General features: G+C 43.6%; 1 protein-coding gene across 2 annotated transcripts in view; it reads left to right on the top strand.

Moving 5' to 3' along the window:
• Nucleotides 1–694: 694 nt before the first annotated feature.
• The window catches only part of SMOC1 (SPARC related modular calcium binding 1), a 129,411-nt gene continuing 103,084 nt past the window's right edge, over nucleotides 695–27,021 (top strand). For both annotated transcript variants that reach the window (XM_065636006.1, XM_065636007.1), the window contains exon 1: nucleotides 695–803. In XM_065636006.1, coding sequence (XP_065492078.1) covers nucleotides 699–803 — 105 coding nt within the window. In that variant the 5' untranslated portion in view covers nucleotides 695–698. The remainder of the gene's footprint in view (nucleotides 804–27,021) is intronic.

Raw genomic sequence — 27,021 nt, forward strand, 5'->3', positions numbered from 1 at the left:
GTAATTTCCTACGCCAAATTTGGCTCATTGGCCTGAACCGACCGCGTGGCTCGGCTGTCACTGCCACCGCCAGGGCCAGCCGCCGCCGCGGGGCTGGGGCAGGGGATGCCCAGCAGGGCTTTGGGGCGGGCGGAGGGGGCGAACGGCGCTGCCGGCAGCCTGTGGGCGAGTGCCGGCCGCGCTGGCCCGTCGTCTCCAGCAGCCCCGGCGGGACCGCCTGGCACCCGCGCACCCCGCCAGCCGCTGAGGGCGCGGCGGCCGCTCCAGGTGCCGCCGGCACGGGGAAGGTGTCCGCCCCTCGCCGGGCCGCCGGCAGCACCGCACAGCACCGCACAGCACAGCACCGCCCGGGGCCAACCTGCGCCGCCCGCCTCACGGCCGGCAGCGGCGGCGGGGCGGAGGCCGCTACCTCCCCGCTATTGGCTGCAGCCCCTGGCGGCCGCGCTGCGATAGGTGTGCACCGCAGTCAATGCCGCCCGGCCCCGCCCCGCCGCGGCTTTATAACGGGCATCCCCATGGCCGAGTCGGCTAACCTGCTGTGGCGGGAGGGGGAGAGCCGGCCCGGGGCACTGTGCGCGCCGCCCGCTGCCGGACACGCCGCTGCCGGGCTGAGGGGCGGCCGCCCGGGAGAGCCGTCTCCGGTGGCCTCAGAGCCCCGCCGTCCCACCGCTGCCCCGCCGCTGCTCCCCCGAGGGACCATGGTGCCGCGGGCCTGGCGCAGCGCAGGGGCTCGCCCGTTCCTGCTGGCGCTGCTGCTGGTGCATCTGCCTCAGGGTCGCGGCCACCGAGCCACGGGGCCCCGGGTAAGTGAGCCGCCGTCCGGGCGGCGGGGCTGCCCTGCTGCCGCCCGCCGCGGCAGGTTGTCCTGTCCTGTCCCCGGCCCGCCGCCCCCCGCCCTGTCAGCGCCGCAGGTGAAGCCCCGGCGCTCGCCGTCGGGGAGCCCCGGCCGCCCCCGCCCCGCCGCGGGCACGCAGCGGCTCCCGGCCCGGCTTCCCGCGGGCGCGGACCCTCGCAAGGGCCTCCCCGCTCATTAAAGGCCGGGTACCGGCTGAATGCGCGAAGTATGTACATACTTGTTGGTATTTATTGCAGGGAAAAAAAAAAAGGGAGGGGGGGAGGTTAGCAGGCTGTATTTTTATATTGCTCGTCTTGCATTTAATGTAGCCCCTGTTCCCAGCACATAGCTTTAGGACTTTTTTTTAATGTTCCCAAGTAGGGATTAAATGAATCCCTGCAATAAAGCTAGATGCCTTCAGCCCAGACTTCTCCCTGTAGGAGTCTAGCTCTGTTTTTTAATCTGATGATGTTTGACTCTTAGTGGGGCTGTTAATTTCACTTACCAAACTATTACATTGCTCTGGGGGAGAACCCAACATCTTTTCTAAATATGGTCCTCCCAGTGAGCTAATGTTACCACTGCAGCAATACTACAGAGTAGCACGAGAGGTTTCAGTTATAAAGCTGCAAAACAGTAGCTGTTCCTCAGCCAATGCTGCAATAAAAGCACAGCTCTGGGTGAGTGGAAAAACTTGGTCTCTCTGCAGGCATGTTGGATGCATTGACCATGTGCATTCTTGACCCATCAGTCTGAAATGCTGTGAAATGTAGTACTTAATTAACTTACACCATGGTTAGGCAACACCAGGAGTCTTCGGAATCTCTACTCAGCTGAAGTATAACAATAAGAGATTTTAGTGTAGTGTTCTAGTTTTTTAATAGAAATGCTGTTTGACCATAATGGCTATTAAACTCTTCTCGGAGCTGTGGAAAGTGTACTGGCTGCACTGGTGTCCTTGTGTTCAGCTGTGTTGTGTAGCCTCTTTTATGGCCAGATATGTAACAGCAACTGTTAGAACAACGCAGATCAGAATTAGTAAGTGCCGTGAATTCTTGGAGACCTGTTCCAAAGGATGGGGAAATATAGGAGTGCTTATATATCTATCTGTATTACCTGATATCAAACATAAACCTCAAAAATAGAGTGGTGCCAAATAGAGAGGAGCTTTGAGGTGATAAGTAAGAGTGTGGCTGGATGACTAGGGCCCTTCATCAGCACTGGTATCTAAATACTTTGAAGAGCAATTGAAACAAAGAACAAAATAAAAAATACTGATGGCAGTGCATAATTGCACAATGAGCCTGTCTATCAAATGGTTTTCATATATGCAATTTTTGTGTAGTGTACTTTACAAGGCAGTTTAATTGCTCCCTGTGCTGTGTCGTGCAATGGGAGCTACTTCAGGAGAGTGGGAAGCCAAATATGAAGGACTAGTGATTTACTTTTTGCTTGAAGTAAGTGAACTGACTTGGCTGTTTTTCCCAACGTCTACAGTTCTGTAGAAAGATATGCCTAAAAGTCTTAACTTCAAGTTTTGATTTATGAGCTCTTAAGTGGAAGGCTGTGAACTTCCAGAATGTTTAACTCATGAAGCCTGTCTTCTCACTCTTCGAGGTGTCATGCTTAAGTGCATATAAAGGTGGGGAGTTTGATTTACTAATTTGAAACCACATTGGTTGATATGATAAGCCCCTGAGCTTCATCTCTCCTAGTGATTAGACATTGCCAGTAAAGTTGTCATTATTATAAAGGTGCAATACTTTAGATTCCAGTGTACACAAGAAAATTCCTTTATTAATTTTTTTATTTATGATTACCGAGTTACACCAGGGTTTGTCATGCTGACTTGTGATTAAGAGTGTATTACTGTCAGGAACCCTCCCGGGATGGGTGGGTCAGTCTTGCAGTTCTGGGGCCTGATGCTGTAGGTGCTCAATTGCTAGGTGTGATATTTACCCTTTCTCACTTTTTGTATGGTAAGCACTAGAACTACAATATTTGCAAGCTGAAATGCTTTTAAGGGTGAACAGCCAATGAGTTTACATGAGCAGTAATGCTTGAATCAAGTTCTTGATCTTTCTCTTTGCATTTCTCTCTTACTACTGAGTGCTGCTGCTAAGCTAGGCAGCCAGCACTGTCACTGAATACATAGAGGAGTATGGCTTGCTACTGTTTGCAGAAAATTATGAAAAACTATGGGTATTGAAGAGAAATAGGTGTATCTACGTGTCTTGTGCCAATAAGGGATCAAACCTTTGGATGAAGTGAGTTAGTACAAGATGATAACTTGAATACCAAGGTAAACTACAAGTGCAGCTAGTACTGGCCTGCTGAGGTATCTCTGGCTCTCAAAAGATGTCGTACAAAGCTTGCTCTTTCCTGTTACAGTAAAACTATGAGCAATGACATGCATCCCTTAGACTTGGGAAGTGTCAATGACCTGTAGGAAACATCTGGCCTTTGTACGTATGCTGTGACCCACTGACAGTTAATAAGAACTGTCCCAAGTGAAGCCCTACAGTAAGTCTAATATCTTGTGCGTCCTAGAAATAGCTTGGAAGCCCAAGGCTGCTGTGTGACTTGCTTTCTCACTTGACAGACTCCAGGAAAGCTTCTTCTGTGTTATGTGATGGCTTGATCACTTCTACTCTTGTAGGTCTAAAGAGCACTCTGGAAGTGATCAGCTGACTATACTTGAAAAGTGTCTGTATGAAGGATGTTGCCTTCTGGAAAAAGATAATCAGACTTTATTTTCTATTAATACTCCCTTCCTGTGTGCCTCTTTCTCTGTGATGGCATGAGATCTGGAGTTGTGTGACAAGCCAGCTCTTGCTGTTTCCCCTCCTTGACCCCAAAGCAATAGATGGGGAGCCTGACGGTGCTGGCTCGTGCATCTTGTACTGTGTGGTGCATTTGACCAGTACTCTTCCATAAGAGATTAAATAGATTGTGCCACCAAGCTCTGGTCTCCCCCATCTGGACGATAAATTGTCACCTTTGTCTTTCTATTTCAAGAAGATAGATCTATGTAGGCCCTCTGCTTTTTGAGTATAATGTCTGACTGTTATGAACTTTCTCCATTTATGGCAGAGAACTGTTAGTGGCAGTAGTGACAAATACTAGCACAGGAAAATGGTGGGTGCTTGCAGAAGGAGCAGAACATGACTGCAGCAGTCAAAAGCTGTCCTAGGAACAGGCTTGGATTTCTGGAAGACTGGGGGTCTGTACCCCCTAGTGACTGCAGAGGACTAAGAAATGGGAGAGGAGGGCAGTCACTTTAACTTTCTTCCTAGTTTCATGTATGGAAACATGCCATATCCAACCTTGAAAGGCATGCTGGATGGAGATGGGGACATCTTCCAGTTCAGTACTGTTGTAAAGGGAAAGTCATAGACAGTAAAACTATGAAGATACCTGCAGATTCCATTGCATAAACTGGAGTGGCACAGAGCAATGGGAATTCCCTGCTGCAGGTGGCTACTAGTTAGAAGCCCAAGTAGAGAACCTTGATGAAAAGTGCTGAAAAGGTTCCTGCAGCTTTGCCATTCCCACTGGAGGAGCAAGCAGCATCACAGCTTGTGCCAAGGAGCCTGTGTTCTGTGTGTTCTCGCTGCAGTCCTGCTGTGGAGGGGGGTCCACAAAGCAGGTGTCTTTACACATGTTCTACTAAAATTAGGGAGCCTGGGTTCTTTGTATTGGGAAGAAATTAGAAAAGGACACGTGATAAAAATATAAACCAAAGGGCTCTGTAGGAAAGAGATCTAGAAGAGTGGTACTTAGGGTAGAGTTTCAATGACCGAGTTTTGTTTCTTGGTTTGAGCTTAATCATCAGTCTATGTTGCAGTTTACACTGATAAATAGGAACTGAAGTGCTTTAATGTTTTAGGTTTCCTTACTGTTGGAGATGCATTTTAATGAAGGAATGAGTACCCAAAGGCAAGTTTTTAGAAAAGCATCCCCTGACAAGTGAGATTTGTTACTCTATGGCAAATAGCTTTTGGTTACAGATACTGTTTTGGCTGAGTGAGAGATGTTCTTACCTAAGTGGAAGCTCTAATTGTGGGTGGAGCTATACTAATTATTTCTCCATCTCCTTGTTCCTATTTAGATCTTTAATGTTAGACAGCTGAATTCCTTGATGTGCACCAAAGAAACTGATGTGACTTGCTTTTGATGTTATGCAACTGTGCTGAGGAACAGGATTAATTCCTGTGTGGTAAAGTATTAAAACATGATGTTCCAATACATTAGGATTGAAACAGCAGGTCCTGTTCTAAACAGGAAAATACTGTAGGATCTGACTTGCTCTGTGTAGTCTTAGAGTTGGTGTTTTAACTGCCTGAGCTTCTGAATTGGCTGTGAGAATATTTCACTCATGTTAATGACCTCTGCCACCAAAAGCTTTGATACAGAAAAAGAAACTGCTCATGTATTTCTGCTGGTGGTGGCAGCAAGCTCTGTAGCTGGTAGAACACCTACAACGATAACCTCTTGGACTAGTTTTCAAGTTTCTAGCACTAATCATGTGCTAAGGTAATCTTCACTGCCATCAGTGCAGAACAGATGCTGTCTTGGCTTCTTTCATTTCTAAATGGCCTGAAGCAATTGGTAAGATGACTGTAAACCTCATTTCAGAGGTATAGTAGCTCTGAAATATTAATACTCCTGTTTAAATATCTTAGATGTTCTTATCCTGCCATCTCAAACTAATTGCGACATTACTATGTCAAAAAACCCCAAACAAACAAAAACCCATTTGTCTCCTACTTGGCTGCTGAATCCTGAGTTTCTCTGGGGCAGGCCCATCTGAGAGTGCAGTTAAGTGTTACACAATACATTTTATGCTCACGTTAAAAGTTAAGCACAGAGGCAATACAGGTGAAACTGCAGATAATCCCTGAAGGCTGCTGTGCTGACTGTTATACTTAGCGTCCTGTGTGACAGCATGGAGTCCTGTCAGAGCCCCCCAGAGCTGCCACGAGGTTGCTGCTGCTGGTGCAACATCCAGGGACTTTGTGGCACAGCAGACCTGAGCCAAGCTTGGTGTGCAGTGGTGGTAGCTCACTGCTTTGTCCTCAAGTGAAGTTCTGGCAGAGGAGCAAATGTTACAACTTGCGACTTGAACTATGAGTTTTACTCGTTGTGTTACAAGTTTAACTGCTGTCATTGCATTGGTAGGACTCTAGCCTCCTATGCCTGTTTGTGAGAAGCTCTTCCCTTTGTGAAGTTCTTGCCCCAACGCTGAAGGCTGCTGTTGCTGTGAGTGAATAGCTTCCATGCTGGAGCTTTCTGGGTAAGATGTGAGGTCAGTGAGAGATGTTCACTTTCACCACATCCTGACAGTTTCTCCATGTATGTGGTATGTGACTGTCTCCCTCTTCTGACTGGCTCACATGAGCAGTTAAGGCTTGTGTTCAGCAGCTCACATGGGAGCCCTGCAAAGCTTCCTGTGTGTGGTGGCTTTACTGTCCCTAGGTACGAGGAGGGAGTATTCTGGCACCTAAACCCTTCTGATGATGACTGAGAAAGCAACTCTGCCCTCTTTTTTTAGGAGGCATTGTAGCTATAGGAGAGTAACAGCAGGAAAGTGTAGCTAGTCACACCAGAGTGTAATGCCTGCACTCAGGGCGGTGAAACAACCATCCACCATACAAAGGAGCTTTTGTATGTGACCTCATGTAAGCTGTTGGCAGCTCTTCAGCCTGAGAGCAGTCAGCTCCCTCAGGATGAGGCCTTACCTTGAAATCAGGCTCATGGCTCCTGTCCTGCGTGTTTTTTCTCCTTATCACAGTAGCCTTCTCATGCAACTTGGACTCCAGTTGGGTGCTGCAGTTAATGCTGTATATAGTGTTAGTGATATATTAGAGAAGAATCGTATGCTCCTTTGCTGAGGAAAACATTGCATTGTATAGGGGGCCTGTCCACTCACAAATGCTATTTCTTATGAAATTGAGGAGTCAAGTGATGATTGTTTCCCCACAAGAACTGCTCTGAGGGAACCCTTTGCTGTCTGAGTAAAAGGCCTGCATGCTGGAAGCACAGTCCCTACAGCGTGGGGAGGGATGATGGAGCAAAGAGAGGCTTTGGCTCATGGAGGGATGTGTTCTAGTCTGTGTGACCCTTCCAAGGTAGCTTTAAGACTGGCCTGGGCCTGACTAGATGATGCAAAGGTGCCACTGGCAGCCTGGAAGGCCTTGGTGGGAGGCTGTCCTGTCAGATATTTCTCATGCTGGCTTCTCTGGGGCAGTTGTGCTGCTGCTCTCAGAGCAGTGGCCTAGAAGCCCCCATGAGCCTCCAGCCGTCTGCAGTGTTAAACTCTTCCCTGGTGGTCTCCCAGCTGTAGCCTGCTTGGGAGGATGTGCCTGCATGTTGAGTTTGTGCATTTTTGCCTCCCACTGTCTTGTGGCTGAGCCAGCTGCTTTTGAGGGCTCACTGACAGGTGTTCTCATTTGGAGTGGCACATAGCTATGCAGTGGAGAAGTGAGTGGTAGGGGTGAGGTGAGAGCAAACTTAGACCTTGAGGGGAACACCTGTGCCTAGAGATGGGGGAAAAATAATGCTAGTTACTGTAAGGACAGAGACTGCATCATTAAAGGTTGACTCAGGGTTTTGTCAAGTAGTCTGGCAGCAAAGCCTAGACAAGCAACCCACCAGTTCTGCTGGCAGGCTCTTCCATGCAGGTGGAGGAAGCCGTACAGAAACTGGTGGGTGTAGGCAGATAACTTGCTCTGCCATGGACACCCAGAATTCTCTCCAGGACTGGAGCTGGAGTTCCTAAGGAGTAACTACTGCCTCTAGATGAAGAACATGAATGAATGTGAGTAGGACAGTAGTGCATGGTTAAGTGCCACAGAGAACCACACTGCTCAGTACTGGAGTAGAGACCCAGACCATGTGCCATGGTTCTGTAAACTGTGTTGCCTTGCCCCAGACACCTTGACTTGATGTGGCTAAGGGGAAAGAAGCATGCAGCATTCTTTCCGTGCAGGGTGTAGACTGAATCTACTGAGACTGGCACAGTAGGTTACATGGGAGCCCTTATCGGTCTAAAGTTAAATTTGAACCACTATTGGAAGAGCATTGGCCTAACATAAGTTTTCTCTTTTCTGAGTCCTATGGCAAAGTGGAAGAATGTAATTTAACCCTTTTCAGAGTGGAAGGAGCCTGCTGTTCTGTGCCACTGAGTCATTTGATTGAAGCTGGGGTTGAGCAGGTGGTAAAGCTTAGGGTTTTCTCATGGGTGAGATTCTGATGGAAAGAACCATAGGAAGTCAAAGGTGCGTAGGAATCAGGAAAATGGGGAAATAGGACAGATTAAATAACTTGCTTTTCTGAGGTTTTTCTTGGACACCGGTACATTTAATGGTAGTTTGAGTTGTATGCAGAGGGAAGTGCTGATCCTCAAATAGGGAGGAGAGGTTCCAAACACTTAGTGGTCAGATTCTGTTTCAGAGTTTCTCTTGGCTACCAGTCCTCCGTTACCATTAGCTAGGTCACAGACTAGAAGGAATGTGGAAAATGTTGTCCATCCCTGTTCTCTTCCCTATTCCATGACTGAGATCAATCACTTAAATTGCATTGGGAAGCCATAGTCAGCCTTCTGATGAGAAACGTACACTAGTTTAACTGCTATACTTAGGCTTGTTGTGTTGCATGGAATAGTGCTTGTTCTGTATTCTTGTGGAATTCAGAATACTGGGTTAGGAACTTTTGCATTGGTTATACAGAGGACTTGAAATAGAGATCATCTGATTCTTCAGTGGTAATTCTAATACTTCAGGGTTTGACATTCCAGCAAATTAAAACAATCCAATGCGGTCTTAATCTAAAGGTAATTATCTTATGTTTTATGGCCACTATGAAACTGAGTGGACTCATGGTTGCTCCTTGGGCTACCTCTGGTATAGAGGTGGAGTAAACCAGGAATCACATAGATAAGGAAGCATCCTCAGGTGAAAACACCTGGTAAAAGTAGTGGTATCCTTTAATGTACATTAGGGACACATGCCTAGGAAAGACATCCAGATGTACACTATCTCTAGATCTTGCTTCTGTGTGTACCAGATACACGCTAGTCAAAACCAGATAGGATGATAACCTTTTGTTGCAGCATAGACTCTCTTGAGTAGCATGAAGATTAAAGAGCCTAGTCTAGCAGGTACATCAAACCATTTCCCTTCCCATTTCTTTGAAGCAGATTTACATGCAGTCTACAGTTAGGCTTAAACAAATACTTGGTGGAATGAGGTGCAAGTTAAGAACTAAAAAGCCAGAAGCTCTTGGGTGTAATTTCCAAGTGGAGGATATTATAATAAATGAGTTGGAGTTTGTGGATACTGGCCAGATAAAGGGGTTTCTGTCTGAGCCAAGTAGCTACTTCTGATTTGGTCTAGTTACCATACAGAATGGTGGTAACTCTTGTTGGCTTCTGGTGGAGTTCGGTGTTTGGCTTATTCTTCTGTTCTTAAAAGTGTGCAGGCAAGTGTTGCAAAAGTAGATAAGCTGTGTGCAAAAGTAGCTTTTAAAATGTGTATATATCTGGAACACTAGAGGATAATCTGCTACAAACTTGTAAGGGAAAGGTGAGTTTTAATGTATACATTTCTCAGTGGAAGCAAAATACTTCTAAGGTTGAAGTCCATAAAGGACTGAATGTATAAAATGAACGGGGCTGTTCATGCGATGAACTGTTTTGCTACACAGTTGTAGAGATTAGTTTCACTTATTTCCCCTTCTGTGTCTCAATCTGAAAATATGTGAATCTAGAAGAACTTGCTTGACCCTTTAAACTTAAATACCAATATCTGCCTCCAAGGCTCTGGAGTTCTGTCAGGTGAGGGATCTGGTGTAAGGCAGTAATGTAGCACTCCTGCCATATCTTCCTGCTGTTGTAGTAAACTGTAGCCAACTGGATTCTCAGCACTGCTGATGTTGGTGTTGTTTGCCCTCAGTTATATGCAATGCATCTGAAATATTCCTGAAAGTTACGCTAGATGCAGAAATCTACCCTGCTAGAGCTTTAACTTAGCTTCTGAAAGCAGTTGCCATGGGATAGGATATCCTTAAGTGCACTGCATATGTGCACAAGTCCACAGGTTTACTTCTTGATTGTAAGAGAATGATGCTTCTGTCTGCTGTACCTGAAGGCCTCAGGTTATTCTAGAGATGGTGTCTTGCAGCTTTATGTGTAAAATTTGATGTGGTAAAGTGCTTACTGCTTATATGAATAGGTGATAACCTGATGGTGGAAGAAGGTATGTCAGTAGTGGCTGGTGGCTGTGCTACCTAATGAGTAGCTCATGCTTTCCATAAGGGGGTGAACATTGAAGGAATTTGCTATGAATTTTTATAAGGGTTGCTATCAGCATTCCTCTGTGTTTGTCAGTGTCTATGGGCTATCTTTCCATCTTTACTATTATGTGGGCACAGCCAGTATTTTTAGGAACAGGACTTAGACCCTGAGGTGCAGGACTGAAACTCAAAGCTGTACTCTGTAGGCTTTAGCTTGTGTGGTGCTCTGTAGAGCCGGTGATGTTCTGCTGCATTGAAGCAGGATGTTCTCTCAGTGGCAGTAATTGGTCTTCCACTCATTCTACTCTTCCTAGTTAAAGCCTGAACTGTAGAAGGAGTAGTAGCTGCAATTTCTACAAACATTTACCAAATGGACATAAAAATACTTTACTAGTGGTAGTATATTAATGATGGTTAAACCCATTGTCTGGAAGTGTGGGGGAAGTATGTCAGCCCAAATTTAATTTTTTGGGTGCTCATCTTTAGGGACTTCCAGGGAGATGAACATTCTCTTCATAGTGAGCTCTGAAAGTGCTTTATGCTCCAACTTGGTCGTGATTTTATTTTTTAAATTAAGGACTTTTTACACTGAGGCAGGCCAGTTGGCTCCAAAGCAGTCTGGATGCTGCTGGCTGCAGCTGTTGAAGACTTAAGTTTGTCAAAGCTGCCAGATTTTGTCCTCTCCTCAGTTCCCCTGAAGTAACAAGTGTGTTGGTGGAAAAAAATTGTCTTCTGCTGGACTTGAGCTGTCACCTAAGCTACTGCCCTTCTTAAAACTTGCAAAGTTGTTAAAATTTAACTGCAGGAACACCCTTGAACTTCACAGCGCATCTGTCAGTTATGCATACCCTGAAAATCAGGATTACATTTAAGGTGACTGATGGAGCCTTAAGTAACTAGTCAAGTTAAACTTTTGCCATGTTGTCACTAGTGTAGGCTCCTGTTGAGGGTGAATAGGATGAGGAGTGGGAAGCAATCACTGTGAAACTAGGGCTGCTGATGCTTTTCTTGTCTTTGTCATCAGCTGCCAATGAGACTATCTAAGTTTCAGGATTTTTATTGTGAACAACAGATAAGTAAAGGAGCGCCAAACTAGCTGGATTAGGAACAGAAAGAAGTTCAGCATTTCTTTACCACAAAAGTGCTTATTTACCTGAAGCACTTTGGCAGCGGGATTGGAACTGAAGCTGGCTGTTGCTCATCAACGTATTGCAGTGTATGGTTTGCAGATTTCTGCTCTGGATGTAAAAGCACCCATAGGACAAAGCACCTTAACTCATCTGCCCTGTTTTGTAAAATCTGACAGTGCATAAAGAGCTATAATGTGTAGCTATGTTAGCTCTTATCCTAGGAGGATGAAGCTATCCTGGTTCGTGTGTGTGGTTCTTGCATGAAACTAATTTAAAAGAACCAACCAACCAAAACCAAAACTAGTCCCAACTTCCAAATTGGGTTTTGCCTGTAGAGTTAACTTCAGGAAAAACTAATTTTCTAGAACACTAGGAGTTTTGGTGCTGAAATTGGAACTAAGTGGGAAGAAAAATGACTGCTACACTGGAGTAAATTTGGGCATTCTTAAAACCTATCCTTCAACATCTCTGGAATCAACCCAGTTGTATGACAAGTACATTTTGAGCCCAAAGACTTGACTCTGATCTAGCTTGAATAGCTGGTGAGTGTCACAAGTAAACTAAGATTTTTTTTTTTTGCTGAGTTTCCTGTTGGAACTCTAAGAATTTCCCTAAAAGGCTCCAAGATTTGCTTCTAGTTCTGCTGGCATGAAGCTAAACTAAAACTGAAAAAGCTTCCACAGTTGCTTCACATAACCCAGGATCTTCCCCACACCCAGGAGCCCGAGAATAGATGGGGAGAGTTCAGTATGAAAATCCTGTACAATTTGTAAAGACACATATTTGATATTTATTTGAAACTTTAAAAACCACAAGCAACACTTGTGCTGTCAAGTGAATGACAGTCCAAAATAGAAAGTCTAACTTCAGCTGTCAGCAGGTTTTTGTCTGTAGCAAGGAATACTGAGTTCCAAAGGTGTATTTTTTTCTCCCTTGTGTTAATGAAAAGGTAGGTATCACAGTGACTGTTCATGTTAAAATTGTTACCTTCTCAGGCGTCCCGTGCAACTCTTAGCTTATTATTGCTTTTCTTAAGAAAATGTCCACATCTGACCTTATAGTGGGAAGCCTCCACTGTAACTACTTCTAAGTTAACCAGCCCACTGGCAGTGTCACCCTGAGAACAGCTGCAGATAAAAAGCTTCTGACTAGCTTTTTCCTTATGTTGAAAGTCTTGTCAAACTCCACTCCATACCCTCCGAGATGTATTCTCTGTGTGCACCTCCGGTCAGGCAGGGCAAGGACAGTGGGAGAACAGTTCTGAGCTTGGTAGTTCTTCCTGAACCCTGCCTGAAGCCTGGTTCCTGGAACAGGTGAGTGCAACTTCAAGAATTCATGCTTTTTTTTGGAAATCACTGTGACAAGTAAATAAAGTTAAACTGCATGTACATTTCCACCTGATGTGCTTTCCTTCAGTTTGTTCAGCTTTGATAAACTTCTCAGGTGTAGAAATGTAACCAACTTTTCAGTGTGATGATTAAGTGCAGCATGTTGGAGCAAAAGCTAAGGATGACTTTCACTTCTCTTCCCTTGTCTTCACCTTACATGAAACCATGGAGAATACAAGCTCTTGTGTTCAGGAAGTGCCAGAAGGCTGATCATAGACATGATGAGGTCACCTCAGATTAAGAGGACAAAATAGGGTGTTATCTTTGGCTTGACTCTGGTTAGTATTTACTAGAAAGCAAACCTCTGGATTACCACAAAGAGCCTAAGCCAAGCGTGTCAACTCTTTACTGGATAGCAGACTAATGTTCATGCATATCCATGCATTTCCTAAGGCAACCAATTAGGATCAAGTGAGAAGAGATAATCTTGTTAAATCTCGTGCCAGTGTTCAGATGGGTAGAACCATACTTATCTAAAATTGCTTTAGTGGGACTTACTAGTGGCTTTTGTTTCACTAGCAGATGCTGATGTAAAAATACAATGCTCTCTTGGCATCTGTTTTGTTGTGAAGTGATTGACACCAGTACTAGGCATTGTTTACACAAAGCATCTGAGTGAAGTCACTGCTGGATTCAAGAAGATACTAACTGAAGACAGCATTTCTAAATGCTGACACAGATAAAGCTTGCTTAGTTAATGCTCTGTACTAAATTGCAGTCAGGATTTGATGACTCTGAAGAGAGGAAACCTCTTAAGTAGGCAGGGCACAGAATTTGAGGAAGAATTTCTTTCCCAAAGAGTGTACTTTTTTTTCCCTCATTCCCAAGCTCTATCCTTATTTTTGCTGATAAAGCAGATGCTGGGTTGCAATATCAAGTCTTTAACTGAAATTCCTGTCAAGCTGTTGTCTGGCTTGTTATTCAAGCTTGGAGCTTGTTATTGGCTTGGAGCTCCAGATCTCTGAAGTGAAGGGAAACCACCAGTAAGTTTCTTTCTTACTTTAGGAAGAGACATGCCTTTGTCTTAGGTATTTTCTGGGGAGGAAACTGATAGTACGCAATGTCATCTTGTTATCAGTTGATGATGGTTAAAGTAGACAGTTGGGTCTTGTGAATCTTTCTAGATGTATTATAGGGCAACATCTTTGTTAAATCTGGTGCTGCATGCAGAGGCTGCTCAGCTTGAATGGTTTCAGTTGGACCTACTGCTTTCAGACAGTGAACTTGACTCTGTAGGAAACTTCCCTTTGAGTGCAATGTCCCCTTGGGGAGAAGTCTTTGTGGAAATTGGGTAAGACTATAAAGTCATCCCTCTTTAAAACTCAAATGGCAGTGATTCAACAAGCACTACAAGCTACTAAAGAGGCAATTGTGAAGGGCTGAATAAATAACTGGCAACTGTCTGTCTTAGTTGAAGCTTGGCATTCACTCTGGTAATAGCAATATAAGCTCTTAGGCTAGAAAAGAAAAACAAAGCACAGATTTTTCTTTATCAGTCTGAAAGGTCAGCAATTCCCCTGGAAAGATGAGAGAGCTCAGAACCTCTGACTTGGTGTCAGTCAACATGACAAGTCTAAACTGAACTGTAATTTATCATTTGCATTCAGTTCATTCTCCATTCCTTCCCTTGGTTGATTTATTTGCTGGCTTATTCATTTATGCCAGAGAAAGCTTCCTTTCTGGATTTCAAACTATCTCTGTTTCTTAGCTCTCACTTATGCTACAGTCACTTTTAATGACAAGAAAGATGTGAACAAGTTATCCACAGTACCAAATGGCATGGGCAGTTCATAGCAAGCTGGGAAGGTTTCTGGTTTTCTCCTTGCTGGTGTGGTTGGTTGACCTTGCCTAGTTGCCAGACCCCTCCTCACTTCTTCCCCTCTTCCAGCATGAGTCTTTCCCATGGACTGCAGTCTGTCAGAAAAAATCAGCTCCATTGTGGGCTCTGTGGGCTGCTGCTTCCTTCAGGAAATGTCCAGCTGCTCTGGTGTGTCATCTTCTCTGTGGTCTGCAGGGCAATATCTGCTCCACCATGGCCTGTTCCATGGGCTGCAGGGGAATCTCTGCTCTGCCATCTGGAGCACCTCTTGTTTGTACTGTGGCTTCTCACACTTTCCCCCTTCCCCTGCTATGTGACATTTTGCATTTTCTTAAGTGTATAAGATGTTAAGTATTTTGCTGGTGTCCTGTGCTGGCAGAGCTTTCTACCTATGCTACACCTAGTGCAGGTATAACTGAACACTAGAACTGTCCAAGTTTGCTTTAAACATTCATATTGGCTATCTGTGCTAGTTTTCTGTTAGCAGATAAGGTATACATCTCTCCAGCAGAGATCTGGGGTAACTTGTATGTCCCAACCTTAGACTTATAATTAGTTTTATTGTGCCACTTGTCTGGAAGCTTTCCTTGCATACTTGGTATAGTGGTGGTGGGTACATGTTTATATGTACTTTTGAACTCTGCAAGGATGCCCACCTTTGCCAACAACTGTAGAAGACATGCCTGTGATCTGTTAAGAGCATTGCCTGGTCTTCATGGAGCTGGGTGGACGACCTGGAGATTCTCTCAAGTCACATGCTTTATCATGTTGTACTCCCGCTTACTGAACTGCACAAGGGTGAGATGCAACTCCAGGAATAGTGTGGTTGTGTCACACTGGTTATGACACTGCTGTGTGATGCCCTGGGCAAGCTGGTTTCAACCTGGATATGGAGCACCACTTGAGGGGGTGATGTGGCTTGTAGAACCTGGAAGAGTTATCTGCAGTGCACTAGAAACTGAATTTTCAGGAGGTTTTGATGAACGGGTTTGGCCCTATGTATACCCTGAAATGTCTTTATCTGAATAGGGGAAGGAAACTCTGAGCCCTCAGGTGTGGATGTGATGAACTAGGTTTAGCCCAGCTCAGGCACATTATTAATTTGGGCTTTTAACATCTATGTTCTCTGTGCAATTGAGTCCCATTGCCAACCTGTGCAAGGTTCTTGACAGCTGCTTTTTATTCTCCATTGTTAAATATTTTAAGTACTTGCTTGAAATAGAACAGTGAAATAATTCAGCTGAGTGCAGAGTTTCTCTGCTCATCTGTTGCTTGTTAAATCTGAAAGCAAGATTGTCAGTCGCCTTCAGTTCTCCTTGTTTAGGTTTGCAGGATGCAAAAGTGAAAATCCGTCATGGGTGTATGTAAACACAGCATGTTAAAGCATTCACTCTGCAACTGTGAACAAAGCGTTGATGGGAACGAGGAAAGTAGGTCTGGAATGTGTAGCTATGTCAAATTTAGCCTACAAGGGAAGAAGACAGTTTTGCTGTCTGCAGGTGAGGTAGAGAGACAGGGCAGAGAATGCTCAGAAATCCTTTCTGCCTTTCAAACTACCAGAAAATTGAAATGAGATGGCAAAAACTTGACCAATGTACCCAGTGATATGCCAGGGTAGGGAGATACAGATTGATGTGATTTGTGACTTGATGAGGTGAATTTGCTGACATAAGCTAAAGGCTCAAATTATGCATTAAGGCAATTATGATAACCATGGGATGTCTTTCATGTGGTTCTACGCATCAACATCTGAGTGGTGATGTGATCTCTGCGGACAGAAGACTTTGAGAGAAAGCCAGCATCAAAGTCTGAGTTCTCTATAAAATAATGGGGCAAGGCCTGTCTCTCATGCTGCATCCTATTTTCAGAGTAAATGTCTATGCCCTCTAGTGGCTTTTGCTGCACAAGGAATGGCTGGCTTGTTACCTACACCAACCTCGTGTGTTTTGCTCAGCAAGAAGTAGTAGCTGGAGGTGTGTGTTCTGGGGACACAGCTATGCTGTAACTGTATGAGGATGAACCATGGAAAACATGCAGGAAATGCTTCCCAACTTGAATTATTTTAATAGTACAAAATGCCAAGCATTCAAGAAATGAAATCTGGGGGTACTTTTGCCTTTTTAGGCTGGGAATAAACCTTCTCCGAGGAGCCCACTGCAGAAGAGTTTCAGCATTCCCTTCTGTAAGAGCCTGGGTTTTAAGAATCAGATACTCTGATACTAAAATGAGAAGCTAGCCAAGACAGACCTTCAGAATTGCACAGTGCAGAACTGCATCAGCAGTGTGAGGTAAAGCCTGTTTTACCTCAGGCCATGCAGATAAAATGCACACCACTTCATGTGCGGTGCAAGAGCCATGTAAGATGTACAGGCCTGCGGACTTGGAGCAGCTGGAGGTCTGCATGGGCAAATGGGCTACGGGTGTGAACTCCTAGCAGCTAGGTTAATCTCCTGAAGTAACTGCTTAGCTTTGAATGCTGTAGCTTATGTGCTTTCTAACACCATTTCTTGCTCTTTTGAGGAGAATAATCTGGGATGTTCAGTGTTTTTTGTGGCTATAGAGGGTAAAAAGGTGTTTGGCATAATTGGCTGTCTGTACTTGCTTACTATCAAGAAGGAAAACTGCAATATGCCTTAAGGAGTTTTCAAGATCAAAACTGCTTGCAAGACTCTTGCCTTTAAATCTGATCTTTAAATTTACTGTGGCTTCTAATAATGATGTAGTAGTTCAGCTTTCATTCAGTATGTTGTTGGTGAAAGTTAATTAGATGCTTTAATTCCACTTGAATAGTCTGCTTGACCAATGATATAATTAATTGGCTGTTTGTGCCATTTGGAGGTGTATGAATTGGTGTGCAGCATACTGATAAGGTGTCTCAAAGATGGCTTTCTTGCATGCTTAGTATAAAGCACTTTGAACTGGAAATTGAGCAATTACCTCTGGAAGTAACTAATAAAAGCAGTGGAAGTTGTAGTTAGTAGATTGTACGGAATGAACAAAGATCGGGTTATGCATCAGGCTTTTGAAGACTTAATCTAATCTGAGAGTGCTTGTGGACTGGAGAATCTGTTCTGATGATTTTGCTCAGATTGTGCTTTAAGTTAGAGAACTCCTAAATAGCTTCAACATGGTAAAAAAAAAAAAAAGCCTAAGATGTAATAAGACTTGTCTTTTCTCTTTCAATTGGTGTTCTTTGAAGTGGTGATCCCCCAGCATATTAAGGCTTTGTCCCAAGAATTGAAGGATTTCATTTTGCTAGGCTTAGGATCTTGAGTAACTCTTCAGTGTAGTGAATCACATAACTTTGCTTCAGGGATACCTTGTCCTATATTAATACAGTGGCTGCATACCTGTCAAAATACTCGCCTGATCCTTCTTTTTAGTTCTGTGGTTTGTTTACTTCAGTAGAAAGAGAATAGAGCTTCTGAACAAACTCAGTGTGGTGTTTCTTTTTGCCATCATGCCTACTGCAGCTTCATATTTCCTTGTTCTAAAGTTACTTTGCAATGTAGTACTTCTGCACAGACATGGTGAGATGTCTGAGTGGTTTAGCAGATGCTGAACGCTGCTTCATTCTGTACAATGTGGACCTGTCTAAATAAGGAATAAGTAAAGACAAACTTGTCAGGCTTCTTCTCAAGTCTAGAAACCAAATTGTTATTTAGCAGGTGAGGAAATTCTTTAAGGCTGTCAACCACTGTTTTGGCAGATCTAATCTCCAATGATTAGGCATTGAATTGGACTCTTCAGCTTCTGGTTTTGTCATGGATACTGTACTAGGTTACAACTATGTTGCTGAGCTTATCCAGTCAATTCTGTTTGAAACTGAACTTGGTGGATGTTCCTGTGCTGGACAGACAGGAGCAATACTGAGATGGCAAAACAGTTGCTAAAGCTGACATGCAGCTTCTGTACCCTCTTTGAGCAGTTGGCTTGGGTGCATCTGCCAAAGCATATAGCTGTTGGTCTCCCATGAAGGTACATGCCTTAAATCCGATATTTTTAACTCTGAGCTTTTCAGAAGTTGAGTGGGTTTCTCTGTGAAAAGGAATGATGTTAACAGCAGTCCTACTTGATTTTTTTCCTCATATTGTAAGCATACTAAGCCGGTTTGTCAGCGGTGTCTGTATTCTGCCACAGGTTTGCAGGGTGAGAACAGTTCAAAGGAATTTCCCTCAAAGTTTTCAGGAAGAATTTATGTAAGCTGTGAGTCGTCTTGAGGATTAAATGCCACATCTGACTCGCAACTTTGTCTCCTTTATTGTCTGCCTCAAATTAAGAATTTGAAGGGGATCTCTGCGTTTTTACATGTGCTGCCCCACTGCTTGTTTTGTGGAGGTTTACCCTTTTCCCATTTCTAGTTAGGAGGGCAAGTGATTTTTTTTTTTTCTTCTACAAAGGAGCTGCCATGTGTTTCTAGATCTGCAGCTGAGACGAGTGCCAGCACTGGAACAGAAAACAAACTCATCCTTCACCACCTCTCCCAATGCTTTCTATCCTGCAGGCCAGTTAGATGATGGGAAGTGACAGTGCCTGGACCTCCTGTGCTGTGCTAACCTCTGAGGGCACAGGGTACTCCTTTGAGATCTTAAATGGTACTTGGCTCTTCTGTAGTCAGGTCGATGCCATGTTTACACTTAGTTTGCCCCAAACGTGGGGAAAGGGAAGCGAGGAATGTCAAGTATCTTCAGCTTGCCACAGAATGTGATTAGATAACTTCAGAGGATTTTTCAGTCTTTCAAACAACGAGTAAACATGTCAAATGTGATGGAAAGCTCCAGAGTCTTATATGGACAATATAAGTCTCTCTGTCAAACTTGGAGCATCAGGTTAGTGTTGAATTTCTACTCTCTTTTGACCCCTTTCCTTGGAGTGGGAATGTACCAACTGTTGTGGAAGGGGGAACAGGCCTTTGCAGGCTAATAAAGGAATAACTTGCCCCTTTGCTATTGAGGATTAGTATCTTATGGCTTTGGGTAAGCTACTAATTAAGTTATAATCCAGTTTTATAAGAGAAACTCTGTGGCATGTTACTCTTAAACTGCATGAGTCTGAGTTCACTTGTCTTGGACTTAGGTTAGTATATGTGTAACTTCTCTAAAAGCCCAAACAAGTCAGTTAGTCCACAACAAGCATGCCATGTATTCACTGTAGTTTTTTGTACCACCTTTTGTGTGTTTCTACCTAACCTTTCCTTGACAGGTGAAGCACCTCAGGCAATACACAGTGGTGTTATGTCTTGTCCCCAGTGCAATACTCATGCAGTAGCATAAAACAACAGTGGTGGGTTCTTGCCTAACTCTTCCCTATCAAAGGGTGTTCACTGCACTCCTGTCCAATGTTATTCATCCATCTTCTATGTTAGGTAGCCAGGCTGCATCAGCAAGTGCTTTCCTGTGGTTCACACACTGCATTTAAGTGAAGCCTGTACTTCCTCACAGCTATAACTGCTCGGAGAAAAGAGCTCTGAGGGATAAGGAGTTAACTGCATACCACATCTCACCACAGTGATGCGTTATTGTGCTCTTCTCTTGGATGTGCCTCTGGTAACTAACTATGAACATGACTGGAGGCTAGGAGAGAAGAACTTTTCCAGGCATTAAAAGCCTGGTGAATGGTGGTAGCTTGTGCTCTTTTATATTTCCTGCTGGCTTGTTTTGTGAACTTGAGTGAGCTACCAGCTCTAAAGCTTTTCACCTAGAGTGGGATAATGCCTGTCTTACAGGTATGTGGCGGAGCCTTTTTCCTAGTACATATGCTGTAGTCCACAGATAAAAGAAGTCTTAGAGAGGTCTTAAAAGTGCAAAACCTCTGAAGCTGCATGGCATGCTTATGATATCCCATTAAACAGCTGTTTGACAATGTCTAATGCAATTTCCAGTTAATGAGGGATGTTTTTAGGCCCAGCCAAGAGAACAGGTGATGTTTTAAACTCATGTTTTCCATAAGTCATATTTATTTCATAAGAGGCAACCAAGGATGTATCCTGTTGCATTTGATGGGGTCTTGGTCATTTTTGTTCTTAAACAGGACCCCAAATTATTGCTGTTTGTGTTGCACAGCACCTAAGAATCCCTACCTTAAAGCTCAACAAAAGCAAAGAATGCCTGGAGTGCTTTTGAATCTGTATCAGTTTGGGAACAGTGGAGAAGAAACTCATCCAATATCATTCCTGCAGTCTGGTAAACCTTGGAATAAGATGCACTAGGGTCTGGTATGTCTTCAAATCTAAGAGGAGGGATGTGCTCAAGAGGAAAATCTGTTCCTCCAAACAGTTTTTCTTGTCACTCATGTGGCAAGTGCTTATCTCATGCTTTCTAATTAACCTGAAAAAGGGGTGAGGAGAGTAGAGGGGTGTCAGGCCAATTTCATTTAGGATAAGATGCGAGTTTAGAGTTTACGGAACGTGACAAAAATGCTGATGTAAGTAAGCTTGGTCCTTTGCCTGTAATTCAGGGAAAAAAATAAGGATTTTGGACTGGACAGGCTGGAAACACATGGCAGGGGAGTGAAGGCCAGTTTCTGAGAGTAGTATCTAGTGAAGGCATTGGCCATTAGTGTATGTAGAAGGGCTTGAAGGTGGAGAGAATGAGGAGGGGAGTATACCTGGTGCATAAGGCTTTGATTGCTTGCAGGCGGTTCCACCCTGGTGCCTTGAGGCTGGTTTGCAGCCTCCAAAATGACAATGCCTTGGGATGGAAGTGTAGTTGTGTCCCTCTTCTTTGCTTCTGGGATATGGAGCTGTTACTGGAAACGCTGTTTCCATTGCATCAGTATACAGCAATGCTCTTTCACTCAGAGGTGCTGATTACTCAAGGGACAGGCTAATATGGTAGAACTTGCCCTTCCCCTCAACACTAGGTGTTCCTGCACCCCGGAGGTCTGGTGCAAAGAGTAGGCTTGCTGAGTGGCAAGAGATTACTCAGCTGTTCTGAGGGCTGGATGCAGCCTGTAGGGTACCAGCTGAAAAGTCCTGACAAAGTTATCCAAGGCCTGAGATGGCAGTAGTGTCTCACTGTTTTCTTTAATCCTTGGTTATTTTGGGCTGCTCATTTATAGGCACTAAGTGTCAGAAACAGAATTCATGCTAATTGCTGTATTGGCTTGCTGCAGAAGCACACACTTCCCATGTAAGTGTTCATATGGGAGGGGAGGTAAGAGGTTGAAGTGATACTATCTGTGAGCTGCCTTGGCACTAGAAGTGCTGTCCTCACTGCTTCTAAAACAGCTCAGAAGGAAAAAGGCTTATTCTTGGCATTGTTTCCTCTTTATTGTAAAGTGCAAGAAGCTAAATCTTACAGAAGATTGTGGACAAGAGACTTGGACTGAAAGACTCAAGCAGATAGAGATCATTCCTGATAAACCGTATTTGGGTTGGCTAGAGATAAGAGTAATTAAAACAACCTTTGTGATGGACATTGTTTTGAAAAGCTCATACAATCTTTAGAAAGATCTTCACAGTTACATACTCTGACTTTTGTACTAGGCTTTCATTTGACCCTTTCCTTTGCCGTTCTGCCTGCTGTCCTTTAAAGCTCTGTCAATATCTTTCCTGATGCTCAGTTTGCTTTTTGTGCAAGTTTTCTTTGCAGGTGTCATGCTTTTTCCTTAAATGCTGAGTTGAAGCTCCTTGCTGATGCTTAGCCTCTGAGGTTAGGATACCAAGCTGGTGCCATGTATTATCACCAAGTAAAACAGTTCTTGAGACAGTCAAAAGCTACAGGATTTCTCTGGTATTCCTGATGTATTGCCAATATCACTTAAGGCTAAATAACTTACCTTTCTCAGGCAACATTGCTTCACTCTTCTTGACAAGGAGAACTTAAGCCTGGTAAGATGAAGAGGTTGGTGGACTTGAGAATGCCAGTTCTCTGTGTTTAGGACACAGATATTCTTCCAGCACTTGAACCTAGTGCAGACAGTTTAGTGTGTGGGGAGGAAGGCTAGAGGTCAGTGAGCAGTTCTGCTAATCATAGAATCACAGAAGACCAGGTTGGAAGGGACCCCAAGAATCATCTGGTCCAGCCTTTCCTGGCAAAACCACAGTCTAGACAAGATGGTCCAGCACCCTGTCCAGCTAAATCTTAAGTGTTCAGTGTTGGGGAATCCACCACTTCCCTGGGGAGATTTTTCCAATGGCTGATTGTTCTCATAGTGAAAAACTTCCCTCTTGTGTTCATAAGAGCAAGCCTTCCGATGAGCAAGCTGTTGCGAAAGCCTCAAAGTGATTCTCTTGTTTTCTTGTTGCTGTATGACTACTTATGGGAATTGCTTTCCATGCAACTACCTACTGTTTTCTGACTGCTGGTTTAATTCTTTAATATGACTCTACAAAAAAGGAAAGTAACTTCTGTGTTTGGATAAACAGGATTAGCTAGTAAGAGTGACTTGGTTGCTTCTTTTTTTTTTGCTATGTACTATGTACCTAATGAATTTGACCAATTAATTTGGGTTAATTGCTACCTGTTGAACAATATGCTCTAGCCTGTAAAATGCTGTGAAGGTTAGCTACTGGTTTATGCATCCTCTTATAAATGCAATCTCCTGGTTTTAAGATAAAAAGTATTTTAGATCCTTTTCCTTGCAGGATGCAGTTTTGGAGGAGGTACAGTATTTCTGCCTCATTTCAGTTGACATATGCACTGGACAAGAGCTCCTTTCTGCATAGAAATACTAAAATGAGAGCTGCCATCATTTCACAGAATCTTCAGGTCCTTGAATTTTCCTGGGAAGGCAACAGTAAGACAACCATCTTCTAACAAAAATCTCATCTCTAAATTCAATCTATGCTGAGTTTCTGTGAGGATGCTGTTTCCATTCCTTGGGTTGATCTCTTCCCAGTTAAAGGTGAGCCTTTTTTATAAAGCACTTAGACACCTAAGGCATTGCATACATTTATAGCTTGCCAAGTCAGAGAACTGACTTGAATAAAAATGTTAGGGGCAAGTGTCATTAGTGTGTGGCGACCTGTGATTTGGGGAGACTAGGCACTCCAGCTCTGTTCTTGCTCTTCAGCAATTAATTCAGTAATGGGTTAAGGATCCATACTTACATTTTGGCACTTCTGAAGAAACTTTTCCATACTCAAGGATGTATGCAGGTCCTGCTTAAAGATTTTCTCATTTGAGTTACCACATAGAAGTAGTTTATTTGTTGATTACAAACCTGGGGTTCATCTGATTTAGAGGACTTTAAGTGACTCCATTATAAGAACAGTGTTCAGCTGAAGATTTCTGTTCAGAGGCAGTCCTCTACTCTAACAGAATCCACTCCTGGGTGTGAACATGGAGAATTATGAAATAAGCAAGGGATAGAAATCTGAGTATTGGAGCCAAATACTGCTGTAAACCTCATTGCGTGCAAACTTCAGACCTTCCCTCCCTTAAATGTTGCTCACAGGTGTTCGAAATCTGGCTCTGATTTTACCTATTGAAACTTTCCCTCCCTTTTACCTAGGGATTAAAGATGACTAAATTATCCTGCAAACTCTTTTAAGAAGTTTGTATTGGGCTCCGCTTACAAATGAGGAAATTCCACTGGTGGGTGGCAGAGGGAAGAAGGGAGCTCCGTGGCAGAGATTCACAGCCAGACTTGAGAATTGCGATGATCCTAGTCCTGTGTGAAAACCTCACATACCTGTGCTCTTAGCAGGCTTTGGGCAACTTAGTATTGTTTTCAGATGGCTTTTATTTTCTTAAGGATAATTTGAATTTGCTGCTTTTTTCCTTTCCACTCTGCTTTTATTTTAGGTAACACTAATGTTTTGATACCCGAGTGTAACTGCAGTGTGGTGCTTCTGAAATATCTTTACAGGAAACCAAACTACTGCTTCACTGCCTCATGGTCAGCCACTATGTGATATCCAGGGGCTTGCTAGCACTAGGAAACTAGGCTATGCTTATCTTGCTTTGCCGCTGGAAACTAATAGGAATAAAATCTTCTTTCAAGATTTTAAGTTGATCATCTGGCTTGATGGATCAAACCAGGGCAACATTGAAGTGATTTATTTCTCTGTAGTCTGGAGTTGGAAGTCATGTGAAAACAAAGGAATATGCTGGTAGTTGAGCTGTAACCAGTGACAGAGGACTGGGGATTGAAATAATATCCAGTGATAGAGCTGGATTACTGGGTCTGAGGGTCTGGTTAATAACTTCTTCCTTCTACTTGAATTCTAATAAGAAGAAATTGGCTAGTGAAGTTGTATGGGTTTGTAACTGGTACTGGGAAGAGAGAAAAGGTCTAGGAAGCTGAACAAGTTGAGAATGAGGAGGGAGGAGCAGGAACAGTGGTGAGGGATGGGAATGAACCAGCAGCCTGGCATGTGAATAAACCTGGGAAGAAGATGCCAGGTGCATGAGCTGGTAACAATATTTTTATATGTAAGATTAATATAATTGCTAAAGGAAAAAGTCTTTCAAAGTCAGTTATAGGTCTGTGTGTAAGAGCTGGCAAACTTAAGCTGGGAGGAGCAGAGATGACTCTTCTTGGCTTTAATGTTTTCTCCGAGGTTTCAATATTTTCCAAGTATGTACTGGAAGAGATCTGATTAAAAGTGTAGGACCTCTCTGAATCTTAAGAGCATTGGAATTAAAAAGGACCAAAGATGAAGAGCGAGCAAGTATGAGTTAGAAACTGGGAGTGTCTGGTGACATGGAGACTTGACTGGAAAAATGTGGGGACCAGACAGTCATGGCAAGAGTTGGACAAAATCAGGATGGACAAGAATAAGCAAGCTGATTCAGACAAAATTAGGCTGGAATCTTTATTGGTGGCCACATCTTTCATTTCCAAAGGTCCATGAAATCTTATAGCTAGGCCAGGTATACAGCCATTTCTTCTACACCTACAAAACCAGTTTTAATGTGACTGTCAGCCCAATTCCTTAAAACAGATGTTTCCTCTTGGGTCACAGTTGACCTAAACTGACTTAGTATCTGTCTGGAATCCTATCAAACAACATAAAATCAGTGGGTTTTTTTAACTGTTGCCTTCCTATTTGTAAGGCTGAATTTCACAAGATTTCTTAAACTCTGTTTCCCCCTCCAATGATTTTTTGCCTCCTGGTATGGAGAGAGAAGCTTGAAAGAAGTGGCATGTGAATCAAAGTCAAGATTTTTTTTTTTTTTTTGGTCAGGTAAAACTAGGACTTCTCGATGTTTATGAAGATAGCCATCTCTCTACCTCTTTCTAAACAAACCTCAACTGGGGTCTGCAGCACTTCATAGCTATAGTGACTAGAGGTCTCTTGAGGCTTACATTTGAGCAGGGTGAGGGAGTATGATTTGCTAGTGTCATCTTGGATGAGAAGTGCATGCTGTAATTCCTACACGGGTGGCTGCAGGTGGATGAGAAGTGTTGCTATTCAGTGATGAAGTCCTGCTGCTTATCCTTCCTACTGGTGCCACTTCTTCCTGGGCTCATCATCTTCTAGGCCATAGTCCAGGCTGCAGGAAAGATGGGCAATATCCTCCAATGAGAAGAGGAACCTTGATCATCGGGGTCAGAAAAGCAAATTCCTTCAGATGAGATCAGGCTCAGCAGCCTCTTAGGCTATGGAAGGTATGAAAAGAAAAAGCTGCTTAACCCTGTGCAGGAGCTCACTGTGCTCTTCCAGATGTGGTGATGGTATGAGTACTACTACTCTTCATAGTCTGAAGTAGTCACAAAAGCTATGTGGAAGCTGGTATCACAGCCTGCTTTAAGTCTGTCAACTAAAAATGTCAGTTTGGTCTTTGTCCACTGAGATGTCTGACCAGTGAGCCTGAGTATGTGTTTGTACTGAGGCCAGGTCTTAGACCAGACAGAACGAGATCCAGAAAATCTGAGGAATCCAGATAAAGCCACAGCTGTTTTGCCACAGCTTTCTTAATAACATTCCCTGAAAAGGAAGATGAGAGGCTGCAATAATCTTGCCAATTATCTGTGTCAAAGATTTATTGTGCAAAGGTCTCATATTTGCTTATATTAAGACTGATATGCTGCTCCCTTCAGGGAGGCAGACAGCAAAACCAGACCAATATGTATGTTAGATATTTTTTAACTTCCACGAGAGAGACACATACAAATTGCAGCACAGAGTTAGCTGAGCACTTCCAGAACTCCAGTGAGTACAATTGGAGGAAAGTTAACCTGGGGAGTGCATGTGATTATTATTTTTTTTTTTTGGACCAGAGGTGGTTGCTTGTATGGAAAGCTGTCAGTCCTGGACCAAATGGCTCATGTATGAAGATACTGCACTGGTTTGGGTGGCTTTTGACTACAAGGCCCTTAGTGACAATGAAAGTTGGCTTCACTTGTGTTTAAGGGGAAATACTGTAGAGCTGTAAATGCTTTAAAACTTATTTCCACAGAAAATAAGGAAAGCATGTCTGCCTCTAGCAACAAGGAATCAGTGTGAGTATTCTGTACCTTCTCACTGAAAGTGTGAAAAAAAGTTCAGTGTAGCTGGAATAACCCTTTCTGCAAACTGAAAGTAAACACACTAAACTAAACAGTGCTATAGTGCAAAATGCTGTGAAAAAGTTGTCAACCTGAGAGACTGAAAGTGTATATATA

Source organism: Caloenas nicobarica, chromosome 5 (assembly GCF_036013445.1).
Source record: "Caloenas nicobarica isolate bCalNic1 chromosome 5, bCalNic1.hap1, whole genome shotgun sequence".
NCBI lineage: Eukaryota > Metazoa > Chordata > Aves > Columbiformes > Columbidae > Caloenas > Caloenas nicobarica.